We start from the raw sequence: 14,110 nt of genomic DNA, 5'->3' as shown, positions 1-14,110 counted from the left end.
ATGGTTTCTGGATCCCACCTTAGTGTTAAATGTTAGGAATAGATCTCAGAATTATCTGTTTCTAGTGAACACACTCTGATTTTTTTTTTAATGTGGTTACAGGACGAACTCATAGATCAAACCAAGTTACAGCTCCTGAATATGTCTTTCTAATTTCTGAATTGGCGGGAGAACAAAGATTTGCATCTATTGTTGCTAAAAGACTTGAGAGTTTGGTAAGTTTTGGAGTTGTATAGATGTGTGTAAAGGCTGGTGTATGTTACCTGTCTGATTGGAAATTTTATGCTTTGATAGGGGGCACTTACACATGGTGACAGAAGAGCAACAGAATCCAGAGATTTGAGCAGGTTCAACTTTGACAATAAGGTACATTTCAGATTTCCATCTCTGATGCTTGCAGTAGTGTGCTGGTTCGTGGAAGTGGGGGCTGTTGAAAACCTAGCAATGCCACCTCTCCGGGTTTTGCTGTAAAATCATGGTTTCCCATAGACAGAAAGACAAGATTTCACACGTCGGTGAGATCTTCAGTGACCAGCTCTGCAATATAGTTATCTTTTTATTCCTATTGGAAGTAGGAATATAACACGTTTGTGAATGAATGAGGTGTGAGTTCCCAGAAGTTCTTGATTGACTGTCTGCTATGTGCAGAGGTGTGAAGTAGGCATTAGGCAGTACAGAATAGGTACAAAGATAATTTGTTCCTGCTGTTTTTGATTCTGTGATACAATTATAATTTTTATAGTATTGACTTGGTCATGTGATTGAAGAGTACCCAAATGTTAAAACTGGTTTGTTTGTTTGTTTGTTTTATTGCAGTATGGAAGAAATGCATTAGAAATTGTCATGAAGTCCATTGTAAACCTAGATTCTCCTATGGTATCACCGCCTCCAGATTACCCTGGAGAATTCTTTAAAGGTAACTTTTTAAAAAAAAATATTTTATTGATTTTTTTACAGAGAGGAAGGGAGAGGGATAGAGAGTTAGAAACATCGATGAGAGAGAAACACCGATCAGCTGCCTCCTGCACACTCCCTACTGGGTATGTGCCTGCAACCAAGGTACATGCCCTTGACTGGAATCGAACCTGGGACCCTTGAGTCCGCAGGCCGACGCTCAATCCATTGAGCCAAACCGGTTAGGGCTAAAGGTAACTTTTAAGAATAATCATAACAAAGGAAAATGAGTATTGATAAGGAGGTACTCAAACCTGTTCTAATGTGCAGTGTTTTTACTTTTTATAAAACTTAGAAATTGAAAGTTATTAGACACCTAAGTTGATCAATTGTAATAAGCAGTTGATTTATTAAATTTCATTCAAATGAAGATGCTTTTGCTCTTGATGGTGTACAGCGTGTTACTACTAGATTCATGGAGGAAAGTGGTTTGTTAGGTTCATTTAAAATTACTATGTCCAATAGCTTTTAAAATTAAATTTGAAAGTTAAAGTACCTTGGTTAATAATCTGTGGAGATTGGTGGGGGGCATAGATAAAAATGCCCATGTGCTAACAGTTGTTAAAATGGGGTAATGAGAATGTGTGTGGTTCACAGCATTTTCTTTACATTTGTATGTGTTTGGAAATTTCCATCCTATATAATAAAAGGCTAATATGCAAATCTACTGAACAGCGGAGCGACCGGTCACTATGACATACACTGACCACCAGGGGGCAGATGCTTGATGCAGAAGCTGCCCCCTGGTGGTCAGTGCGCTCCCATAGGGGGAGATCTGCTCAGTCAGAAGCCGGGCTCACAGCTGGCGAGCGCAGTGGCCTCTCCCGTAAGGAGCAAGGGGTCCCAGGCTGTGAGAGGGTGCAGGCCGGGCTGAGGGACACACACACACACACACACACACACACACACACCCTGCCCCAAGTGCACAAATGTTGTGCACCAGGCCTCTAGTATTAAAAGAAAATTCTAGGTAGTGTTAAGGAAGTTCTTAGACCAATCCTGCAGATCTGTAGTATAGACTCTACCCCACAAATGTAAGTAGTTCAGTTGGTTTTAGTAACTCAGGAAACTGTGAACATATTTTGGAAAATAGATGTAAGAAGTAGGTATAAGATATTTGACGTATCATTGTAGAGTTAGCATTTTTCACTAGAAGGGCCTTTCCAGTTGAGCCAGTGTTTGGTGTTGGTAGCAGTCCATGTTGACATGTTAGGCAGGGTCTTTATGATCACCAACGGCATTTAACAGTTAAAGCCTTGGCCTTGTTGTTGTCTCTCTCCCTCTCCCCTTCTCTTTAAGATTACATGTTACTTAATCATCGTAAGTAATGAAAGAAACCTAAAGTGTATGGTGAAGAGTCAGTCTTGTCCTTACCTGCCACCTTCATTTCCACCTACCAGGGTTACAGATGTTGACAATCTGAACAGTGACAGCCTTCCAGCATATTTTCCCTAAACACATCTTATCTTTTAAATGCAATTAACACTGTTTTTACAAAGTACTTTTCACTTAATACCTTACCGACATCTCTTACAAGCCAGTAGCTATAGCACTAATACTTTTTTTGTAACTGCATAGTGTTCTGCAGCTAGCTTATGTAAGTTTCTCCAGTTACTCCATAACTGGAATTCAGTGGGCTTTCCTGTTTTTGCCATTACAGACAGTGCTGAGATTATATCCTTGTGTGCAGGGTGCGGCAAAAGTAGGTTTACAGTTGTGAGTACTTAATTTTTGTATTGTTTTATATGATTTTCCATATGAAACCTACTTTTGTAAACCTACTTTTGCCCCACCCTATACAGGTAATTTATGGGGATCGGAGGGGTTTCCAAAGGAGGCGTTTTTTGCAGTAGAGATCTTTGTCTACACAGTTTTCATCCGCAGAATCTAGACAATTTTGAGCATGCAAATGAAAGTGTGTAAACCATGTCATCATGCTTCCTGTTGACCTTTTTCCCTCACTTCCTTATTCTGTAAGACACCAGTATTTTTTAAAGCTCCATAAACTGCTCTCTTAGTAACAAAATTCAGAACATGCTTACTATTATAGATGTTGTTTTGTTGCAAATTCTATGGGTGACAGCTGGTAGTCAAACATCTCCACTGTCAAAGATTACTGTTGGAAAGATAAGATTTTTAAAAAATTCATTTTAGAGAGAGAAACATCGATTTGTTCCGCTTATTTGTGCATTCATTGGTTGACTCTTGAATATATGTACCCTGACCAGGGATTGAATCAGCAACCTTGGTGTATCAGTATGATGCTCTAACCAACCTGGCCAAGGCCATAAGATATTTTAATGAAATATTAAACTAGAGTGTGAGGCTTGAGTATTGTAGAAGTTCTGAGTTTCTAAAGACCTTTGGGGCCTGTCGATTCCATTTAATTTGGCTAATAGGAACTGTGGAAGAAACATAGGCTGTGTCTTAGTGCTAGAACTTGATCTACTTTGATTAGTCAGGTGACAGTTCATTTGGGTTTTGAGGTTTATTATTATTAATTTATTTTCTTACAGATGTTCGGCAAGGACTGATAGGGGTTGGCCTGATAAATGTAGAAGACCGCTCAGGAATTCTAACTCTAGATAAAGGTACTGCTATTAGTTTTGTATATACACATAGCTGTTGCTGTTTTAGTAAAGCCCATTTTGTTATTTATGCGTTTATCAACTTGAAGGGGAAGGTTCAAATTCCTAACTTTCAATCCCTCGTTACTGAGTGCTCACAAAGCACTCTGGGTGGTTTCTTTCTCCTCTGGTTATTCAAAAGAGGTTCAGCCTCTGTTCTGTCTCAGTAGCAGCAGTTCTCATCTCAGGTTGCACGTATGATCAGCTGCCAAGCTCTTAAAAATACTGAAGTCAGGGCTAGAGCTCAGGCATGGTTACCTTCCAAAGCTCTGAGACATTCTTTTTTACAAAAATGTGTGTTTTACTGACTTCAGAGAGGGAGGGAGGGAGGGAGGGAGGAAGGGAGGAAGATAGGAAGATCAGTGATGAGAGATAATCATTGATCAGCTGCATGCCCCATGCCCCACACTAGGGATTAAGCCTGCAACCTGGGCATGTGCCCTGACTGGGAATTGAACTGTGACCTCTGTGACCTCTCCTGGTCCATAGGTCGATACTCAACCACTGAGCCATGCCAACTGGGCCAAAACTCTGAGACATCCTAGTTGTGCAGCCAAAGTTGAGCTTCACTGACTTGTAGTACTTAACACTTGACTAGCTAAGACTTGATGTTGGAGAATGAACATTCTTGTGCTAAATGAACATTTTTGTGCTAAACTGTGTTCATACTATTTTTTTTAATATAGTTGATTGATTTTTTACAGAGAGGAAGGGAGAGGGATAGAGAGTTAGAAACATTGATGAGAGAGAAACATCGATTCAGCTGCCTCCTGCATACTCCCCACTGGGGATGTGCCTGCAACCAAGGTACATGCCCTTGACCAGAATCGAACCTGGGACCCTTCAGTCCGCAGGCCAATGCTCTATCCACTGAGCCAAACCGGTTAGGGCATTGTGTTCATACTTTTAACAAGTGAAGTTGAAGATGCAAAAATTCAGTTTGGCAAACATCCTTTGAGCATGGACTATGGTCATGCTAGTTGCTCGAGGTAGAAATTGTCTGATTATAGCTGTTTTGGGAACAGTGCAGGAGGTGTGACAAAAACTCCAGAGGAGAAAGCGAGACTTTGAACTAAGCTTAGATGAACAAAATTTAAATTGTTTCCTATAATCTTGTCATTGCAGATTATAACAACATCGGAAAATTTCTGAATAGAATTTTGGGCATGGAGGTGCACCAACAGAATGCGTTATTTCAGTATTTTGCAGACACACTCACTGCAGTTGTTCAAAATGCCAAAAAAAATGGAAGATATGATATGGGAATCTTAGGTAAGTGGGGAATTTTTTTAAAAAATTGATATTTCGAGAGGGTAAGGGGGAAGGAGAAGGAGAGGGAGAGAGGAACATCGTTGGCTGCCTCCTGCACATCCCCTACTGGGGATCGAGCCCAAACCCAAGCATGTGTGTGTCCTGACTGGGAACCAAATCGGCAACCTTTTGGTGCATAGGACCGTGCCCAACCAACTAAGCCATACCAGCCAGAGCAGTGGGAAAATTTTTAAACATGTGTATTCCTGATAAAATGTTCTTTTTACATTTATATGCTGCTTTTTTTCTTATTTAAGATCTTGGTTCTGGAGATGAGAAAGTGAGGAAAAGTGATGTTAAGAAGTTTCTGACTCCGGGATATTCAACCTCTGGTCATGTAGAGTTATACACAGTAAGTCTAGCAGTCATGTGACACTTGTGTGCTGACCTTCTGTGATAGGCACTCACAGAAGTGAATTGAATTTAACTGTTATTGTTTCTCTTATAGATTAGTGTAGAGAGAGGGATGTCTTGGGAGGAAGCTACCAAGATTTGGGCTGAGCTGACAGGACCAGATGATGGCTTTTACTTGTCACTGCAGGTAAGACTTGTTTGTTTGTTTGTTTGTTTATTTTGATTTCAGAAAGGAAAGGTGAGAGAGATTGAAACATCAGTGATGAGAATCATTGATTGCCTCCTGCACACCCCACAGTGGGGATTGAGCCCGCAAACTGGGCATGTGCCCCAACCAGGAATCAAACTTCCTGGTTCATGGATTGATGCTCAAACACTGAGCCACGCTGGCAGGGCAAGACTCGTTTCCTTTAGATGCGAACTATCCAGATATGTGTTTTCATTGCCAGCATTGTGATTCTCATCTTGGCTTTGAGCATATTTTCCAATTATATTTAGCTTTCTGTGGTCTGATAATTTATCACTGTAATTGTGGGTTTTTCCATTCGTGTACAACTTTATTTACTATATTGAAAAGATGTTATTAATAAATTAATAAATTTTTAAATTTATTTTATTTTATTGATTTTGAGAGTGAGAGAGACATCGACTTGCTGTTCCACTTGTTTATGCATTCATTGGTTGATTCTTGTATATGCCCTGAGTAGGGATCAAACTCCCAATGACACTAACCAACTGTGCTACCCTAGGCCAGGGCAGATTTTGCCTGTTTCTAATACTTACCTTCTCTTGAATTATCTATCTTTCTTTCCTTTTTTTTTTCCCCCAACAGCTTTATTAAAACACTAGAGCCCCCCCCCCCCCAAAAAAAAATAAAATACTAGAGGCCCAGTGCACGAATTCATGCATGGGTGGGGTTCCTTGGCAGCTCCTGTGTTGAGTGTCTGCCCCCTGGTGGTCAGTGTGTGTCTTACTTATTGGTTGGTTGCTTAGCCTTTCAAATATATAGATGTTTATGGAGTGACTGACTGTCAGTGACGGCCTGGTTCAAGATGTAACTGTGTGCAGTGGAGTGTCTGTGATGCCCAGACACAGACGCTGTTTAAAGCAGGAGTCCTGCTTGCCTTTTGTAAAGGGGCAGGTAGTAAATATTGCAGGTTTTGTAGGCCATATATGGTCTCTGCTTTGTGCTTTTCCTCCTCCCTCCCTCCCCTCCTGCTACTGTTAAACTTGGGAGCTGCAGGCCAGACTTGGTCCACAGGCCTGGTTTACTGGTCCCTGATCCAAGAGCAAAACCTCTCAAATTGGATCTGGTTCCTTGTTTCTTTGCTTATTTGAAAACCTTACTTAGATCATTATAAATTCACATGAGGTTATAAGAAAGAATACAGAGAAATTTCTTGTACACCAGTTTCCCTAATGGGAACAGTTTTCAAAACTATAGTATAATATCACAACCAGGATATCGATACAGTTCACCAGATTTTATCCATATTTCTCCCTTAGATGGATTTTGCTTGGTCCACAAAGGGTATTGTTTTTCATTTTAAATTATTGCCAGAATTTAAAACACTGGGCTATAACACAGTGAACTTATTTGACTCTACCAAGTCAGATCACACTGTTATTTGCTTGAAACATTGTACTTTCATAAGTTTATCAAGTGTTTTACCTTAACTGGTAAAAAGATTGAAAATGTAATTTTCACTTTAACCATTGTTTTATTAACTTTGCAGAATTATATAAACAATGTTTCAAATCATTTGAGCCAGTAAAAGACAAAGGGTCTTTAATATCCATGAAAAGCAAAATGTTGTCTTTTTATCAGTGTAAGAATGACCTTAATATAAAAACGTAGCTGCTCAGCAAGACATTGATGTTGTAGAGCAGCTGGGGAAATGTCTTCACTTTGAAACTGTTCTTTTTCTTTCAATTTTCCTTCAGAGATTATTGCTTAGTCATCGTTAATCACTCTTGAAAGCAGCGGTCGCCAACCGGTGGTCTGCGGACCACTGGTGGTCTGCGAGGTCCGAAAGGTTGGCGACTGCTGTTAACTTCTTCTTCCTAGGATTTCTCTCATAAGTCTGACTTAAAAAAATTTATGTAAGTTCCATCGTTTGTCAGATGCAATCTTTTCTTCCACTTCTATATACATAGTTATGTGGTTCTTATTCAGCATTGGATCTCCCATCACAGCTGATATCTTTCTCCCTGGGGCAGCCGTTAGGGGTAGGTGGCACCTAAGGATGAGATGAACTCAGAGGCCTGTGGGTGATCAAAATCATTATCTTTGAGGTTATATTTTATTGTAACTTGAAGGAGAATGACATTTTTTACAGCATTCGATTATGAAAAATTTTAGCCACACAGCAGAGGTAACAGAATCTTCCTGTGAAGACCCTTCGTGCCCACTCCCTTGACTCCTGCCTCACTTGTCTCTAGGCTGTTTGGGCTCTGAGTCAGGTACATGGACTAGAACTTGCTAAGTGTCTCCACTGGACATTTATGCTTTTAACACTTATTCAAACCCATTTTCTAAAGAAAGTCTTCAGCCTCCTCAGAATTCGGGTCCCAGAGCCCTCTTTTTGGAGAGACCGTGTAAAACTGTCCCGCAGCGTGTCATCCTTCTCCATTTTGTGTTCATGCTTCTGTGTTTGCTTTGCTGTGGTCAAGGGATTCCACTTGCTGTTGTGATGGCACCAAACACCAGTGTGTCTTAGAGTGAGCAGTCACCAATCTTTGTGTTTTCCCACTTTTTTAATAGATAAGGAACAACAAGAAGACTGCCATCTTAGTTAAAGAAGTAAACCCAAAAAAGAAGCTTTTCTTAGTCTATAGACCAAATACTGGGAAACAGCTCAAATTAGAAATTTATGCTGATCTAAAGAAGAAATATAAGAAGGTATTTTTTTCATTTGTACACTATGCTATTTATAAATAATTTGTTTTGTAATAAGATTGAAAGTATGGTTATACCCAGTTTTTAATGTTACCTGCTATTAAGAAACCGGTAAGGTGATTATTTAAAATAGCTTGTGTTGTTAGAAAAAAAGCTTTCAGTGAAACTAGAAGTTTTTAAATAAAGGGAAACTGTGCAAGACTGAAATTCCTTCCCACCAACTCTGGCTTCATTAGGAGCTGCTGTTTATATTTTGCAATGATTTCTAGAAAAACAGTGAATGACTATGTTTTTCCTAACATTACTATTACTAGGGGCCCAGTGCACAAATTTGTGCAACTTGAACTGTGGGCCGCGAGGCTGAGGTAGGCACAGGGGCGGGTCTCGGCCCATCCTCTGTGCCCCTCCCGCCATAGCCGCTCCCACACGCAGATGCCACTGGCCCCGCTTGCACCCGCTGACAGCACGGAGCGATTGGGGCTAGCGCCATTAGTGGGTGCGAGTGGTGGCTGCTGCCCTGATCACCCCTCAGGAGCAGGGGGAGGTGGAGAAGCCCTCAGGGGCGATCGGGACCGGCACTGGGCACTGGCAATGGGTGCGAGCAGGGCTGGTGCCGGCAGCAGGTGCGAGCACTGGGCGGGACCGTGGCACGTGGGAGCAAAGAATTTTCAGTAACCACCAGAGGCTCACCCCGATGACAGTGACCGGTGCCCACCTTGGACTGGCGCACCTGCTCCACCATCACACCATGGCTGATGCCTGCCATATTCAGTGCATGCCCTCTGGTGGCCAGCGCATATCATAGCGACTGGTTGTTCCATCCAGTTGTTCCTCTGTTTGATCTATTTGCATATTAGCCTTTTATTATATAGAATAGGATTATTAGTGTTACCTTAAACTTTTATTCTCTTGGCCATTGTCACTTGGAAACAATCTATAATAATAAAAGCATAATATGCTAATTAGATTGGACAGCTGAACGACCTTCCGGATGAAGCCGGGGCTGCGAGGGCCGAGCCCCTTGCACAAACTTTGTGCATCGGGCCCCTAGTTATAATTATAACTAAGCTATTTGAAAACTGTGTTGCATAGGAAGGTCCTCATGGCAGAAGTTGATATATGTCCCTTAGATGCAGCCTGTAGCAAGGGCCAGGTATTCTGTATAAGTTAGCTTTACAGATCAGATTAGGCAACCATTTTGTGTAAAGCAATTCTTTCCAACAGAGATTTTGTCTTTCAACAGGTCGTCTCGGATGATGCCCTGGTTCACTGGTTAGATCAATATAATTCATCTGCAGACACTTGTACTCATGCTTATTGGTCAGTATTTTATGTTTCTCACGACATTTTTTAGTGTCATCAAGATTTAATTAAACATGCCTTTATTTTAGTGCTCTCTATAAGTATATGAGCACATTATTTGCTGTTTGATGTGGCTCTCTCAGTCAGCAATGCTTGTAGGATGTGTATGGTTGATTCTTTTTTTTCTTTTTTTAATTGTTTAAAGTATTACATATGTCTCCTTTTTCCGTGATTGACCATCCCCTGGTTAATTCTTTTTTTTTTTTAAATATATTTTATTGATTTTTTTACAGAGAGGAAGGGAGAGAGATAGTTAGAAACATCAATGAGAGAGAAACATCGATCAGCTGCCTCCTGCACATCTCCCACTGGGGATGTGCCCGCAACCCAGGTACATGCCCTTGACCGGAATCAAACCTGGGACCTTTCAGTCCACAGGCCAATGCTCTATCCACTGAGCCAAACCGGTTTCGGCAAGACATTCTTTTTTTAAAAAATATTTTTCATTGAATTTTTACAGAGAGGAAGGGAGAGGGATAGAGAGTTAGAAACATCGATGAGAGAGAAACATCGATCAGCTGCCTCCTGCACACTCCCTACTGGGTATGTGCCTGTAACCAAGGTACATGCCCTTGGCCGGAACCGAACCTGGGACCCTTAAGACCTTAGGCCGACGCTCTATCCACTGAGCCAAACTGGCCAGGGCAGTGTTATTTTTTAAAATAAATATATTTTTATTGATTTCAGAGAGGAAGGGAGAGAGCGAAACATCAGTGATGAGAATTATTGGCTGCCTCCTGCACGCCCCCTACAGGGGATCAAGCCCGCAACCTGGGCATATGTCCTGACCGGGAATTGAACTGTGACTTCCTGGTTCATAGGTCGATGCTCAACCACTGAGCCACACCAACCGGGCAACGGTGTTTTTGTTTTGAGAGTAAATTAGTGGTGTTAGAAATTAACTTAGGAAAACTCTTTAAGATAAAATATATTAAAGATTAGCCTACAAAAATCCTAAAACATTTGCTTTGAGTTTTAGCAAGAAAAGTGCCCTACTACTGTATATTCATCTTGAATTAATACTGGAAAGATATTTTTATTGATGAATTGTGAAAGTAATTTTGGTATGTCTTTTTTTCATAGCTTTTAAAATAAATTTATATGCTTTTATTTTGTTTGCTGAGACCTTTTGCACTTACCCAAAGTACTATAGAAATAACTGGCAGGATTATTTTATAACCTTGCATTAATATAGTAATATCCAAAGTAAACTAATGGCTAGAAAATGACAAATGCTTAAGTGGATATAAACCCAGTAAATCAGCCATTGTATAGGGAGTTAGGTCCCAGAAATAACTCATTTTAAAAATCAGTAGTGGTAGCTCACGTTGGAAAGACAATTCAGTATGTTGAAAGGACTATACTCTAAGGAACTGCCAGTAAAGGCAAATTATTTTCCACTTGAAATTTGGGTAGACCTTGCAAGCGTTTTGTTTGAATGTGTGTTGATAAATATCCCCCATCCCCCTCTCTCCTAGGCGTGGCAATTGTAAAAAAGCAAGCTTGGGATTAGTTTGTGAAATAGGTCTTCGTTGCCGCACTTATTATGTATTATGTGGCTCAGTACTGAGCGTCTGGACAAAAGTTGAGGGTGTTCTAGCATCTGTCAGTGGCACAAACGTGAAAATGCAGATAGTTCGGCTGAGAACAGAGGATGGACAGCGGATTGTAGGTGAGTTTTTTTATGTTTTGTTTGAGCTCTGGGGAAAAGATCTCATTTTTTTCTTATTTTGCTTCTTACGCCTTAGAATCTTACCGTCTCTTCATGTAGTGGGGTAGAACTTGCTTTATATCTTCCTAAAGAGTTGAACAGAACTTACACCTTTGAATGGACATTGCTGATTCTGGTTAAAGTTCTGGGATGGTCTTTTATTTTATGCTGCTCTTGCCCTCCTTCCTCCTCTTCCTCAATGGCCGTCTGTGCCGGCTCCCAGCAGGAAGCCTGCGCTCAGCCTCCTGCCCCAGGGTTGTCTGAAGTCCACCCTGTCACGTCTATCATCCAGGTTGAGGTGATAGCACTCAGAGCCACTGCCCAGAGGGTGGGCGGGGTCCTGCAGGGCTGGGTAGCTGTTGCCACCACTTGCTCTGTCCCGGGCTCTCCGGGGTTTCCCCCAGTTCTTTCCCTTTCCCACTGCTTGGTCTCTGTGTTATTTGCAGGAACCTTCCTCTCCTCTGCAGATTGGTAGCCTGTGGCCAAAGGCAATCCGTGAACATTTTTTTCACAAAGTATTTTTGGTTGCAAGTTTTCATTTATTTGAATTAGTTGTCAACATGTAAAATCCAAAAGCCTGGATTTTCATCTTTTGAAAACACACAGCAGCTTCTCTGGAATATTGAGCCCTCCTGTTTCCACCAGGGAGAAATCTAGTTTCCTTACCCAGGGCATCTGCTGTCCAGTCTGCAAGCATCTGCCTGCTTCAGTCAGCATTGAGTTTGTGACCACAACTCTGTAGTCTTTTTGTTACATTAGTACCTGCCAAAGAAGGTGGTGTTTGGGGAGCTGCGAAAGATAATAGATAGGAAGGTTCTGTACTTCACTGTCTGTTCTTCCACCCAAGACAGTGTGACATGAAGACACGTGTGTATGCCCAGGTATTTGTGGGTAACACTGCTGAGGAATCAGGTTTCTCCTGAAAGAGCCATTTTGGTTGATAGGTATTTGTTTAGGTTTGGTGTGTAGTCTTGTTTGTTATACTTAATATTATGCCTCATTTGGAATTTGCTGTGCAGTGTAAAATACTGTGTGGTTGCTCCTCAATGCAACCTTTAAACATTCTTGTTTCTAACGGCAGGTCTGATCATCCCTGCAAATTGTGTGGCTCCTCTTGTAAATCTCCTGTCAACTTCAGACCAGTCTCAACAGCTTGCAGTCCAACAGAAACAGCTCTGGCAGCAGCGCCACCCCCAGAGCATTGCCAGCTTGAGCAACGCATAAGAACAGACAGGTTTCAACATGGATGTATCTGAAATGCTGTTGAAGCATATCATTTGCATAAAAATCAGGGACAGTTTCCAAAGAATTATAATTTTTTTCAGTTGTGCTCTCTCTAGTTAATTTTTTTGGGGAATAAGGACAAACCTGGAATAGATAGCAAAACTGAAAATCAACAGTGCCGATGGTGGTACATATGTCTTTCCTTTTGCTTTGCCCATGGTACTTCCCATATGCTCCTACTTTGGGGGAGCAGAGGGGTGTGTGCGCGTGCGTGTGTCCGTCTGTTTGTTTGTTTGTTTGTGAGTTTGTTAAAGGCTACGAACCACAATTGGTTTAAAAATGCTTGGAACTTCCCAACTGGCTTTACTTAATGTTCCACAGTGCTCAGGGTTAACGCAGGTCATCCGTGCCATTGCTGTGGGAGTTCTCCCCGGATGCATGTGTTTTGGGTCTATAAATATAGAAAATATATATTGGTTTCTTTTTCCAACTTATTAAACACTAGGTCTATTAAAGCATGAAACGAAAGGTTGCACATCACACATTCAGGTTCTTTTCTAGTTTCTGTTCTGACAGTGCATGTCTTTGAAAGCATGCGTAAACAAGATTAACAGATGTCATGTGACGGAGAGAAACATTTGTAGGTGTATAGCATTGGTCACTGCATTTTTATAACGTTTATACCTGCGTATTGCTTCTAACCCCGTGACTCCTCTCCCCACCCCCATTCTCCCTGTCCCAGGTTTCTTGTTAAGGTGATAAGTACAAACATTTTTTTGTGTGTGTGATAAAACTCTTAAAAGTTAATTTTAATGTATTAATAGTATTCCTAATGAGTGCTGCAAAAACGGCTACAAGCCTGCTTTTTCTCAAAATTCCATTTTCCTTAACTTAAGATAGTTTTAGAAAGAAGGACAACTCGGCTTCCATTTTGCAAATCATCTTTTCTTACTTTATTATCTTAGTATGTTGGTCGCTCATAAAAAGGAAACCATACTTGAGCTGTAAAGTAGACAATGAGGAAACACTTGAGGCTTCTGCTGTATGTTTATTTCTTGTTATTATTGTTACCTAGTAACTTGAATATTGTTTAATGTGTTTGTAAGACATTGTAGAGTTTATCTCAAGCTGTTAAAAATGGTAATGTACAAATGTGAATAGACACTTATCTATAATATGGGTAAGTTTTGTTTCACCTATAATAGATGTTTTATAAAAACAAGTGAGGGGACAATTAGTCTTTTTGTTCCTTTTTTCCCCTTTTTCTTTGCTTGCACAGGTTGCACTATTGAAAAACTGAGATTGTATAAACCTGGTCAAAAGCTGCAAGATACCACCATCTTGTAGATGTCAAATAAAAAGTTGTTATTCTAACCAGCAGTGGACTCTTGTTTAGGCCCCACCACCTCCAGAGGTAGTCTGACCGGGGTTCTGCAGAACTCGGGCGCTGCTCAGCGTGTCTCGGGTTTGAGAATGAGAAGGTGTTGAGGGGTGAGATGCCAGTACCTGTGAATGCCTGTCCGGCTGAGTTGTTTTCCTTTGTAACCTTTTAGATGCCTCAGAGCCAGGTGAGGTAGTGATGGTGGTGGCAAGCTGGGCTTTTGTCCTCTTGTGTTTCTTCGCGCCTGAGTGGTTGTCAGTTCAGTTGTGTCACCTTTACCACAGGTT

The 14,110-nt window shown here is 41.1% G+C and overlaps 1 protein-coding gene across 5 annotated transcripts in view; it reads left to right on the top strand.

The window, feature by feature from the left end:
- The window catches only part of SBNO1 (strawberry notch homolog 1 (Drosophila)), a 37,859-nt gene extending 24,040 nt beyond the window's left edge, over positions 1 to 13,819 (top strand). For all 5 annotated transcript variants that reach the window (XM_005875477.2, XM_014547088.1, XM_014547087.1 and 2 more), the window contains 11 exons: positions 103 to 215; positions 295 to 366; positions 817 to 916; positions 3,471 to 3,545; positions 4,707 to 4,853; positions 5,150 to 5,244; positions 5,341 to 5,433; positions 8,011 to 8,148; positions 9,389 to 9,465; positions 10,986 to 11,179; positions 12,300 to 13,819. In XM_005875477.2, coding sequence (XP_005875539.1) covers positions 103 to 215; positions 295 to 366; positions 817 to 916; positions 3,471 to 3,545; positions 4,707 to 4,853; positions 5,150 to 5,244; positions 5,341 to 5,433; positions 8,011 to 8,148; positions 9,389 to 9,465; positions 10,986 to 11,179; positions 12,300 to 12,442 — 1,247 coding nt within the window. In that variant the 3' untranslated portion in view covers positions 12,443 to 13,819. The remainder of the gene's footprint in view (positions 1 to 102; positions 216 to 294; positions 367 to 816; positions 917 to 3,470; positions 3,546 to 4,706; positions 4,854 to 5,149; positions 5,245 to 5,340; positions 5,434 to 8,010; positions 8,149 to 9,388; positions 9,466 to 10,985; positions 11,180 to 12,299) is intronic.
- The last annotated feature ends 291 nt before the right edge of the window (positions 13,820 to 14,110 follow it).

This window comes from Myotis brandtii, unplaced genomic scaffold (genome assembly GCF_000412655.1).
Source record: "Myotis brandtii unplaced genomic scaffold, ASM41265v1 scaffold463, whole genome shotgun sequence".
Lineage (NCBI taxonomy): Eukaryota > Metazoa > Chordata > Mammalia > Chiroptera > Vespertilionidae > Myotis > Myotis brandtii.
Note: the sequence above shows the minus strand (reverse complement) of the source record. Positions and strands in the feature narration are given on the sequence as shown.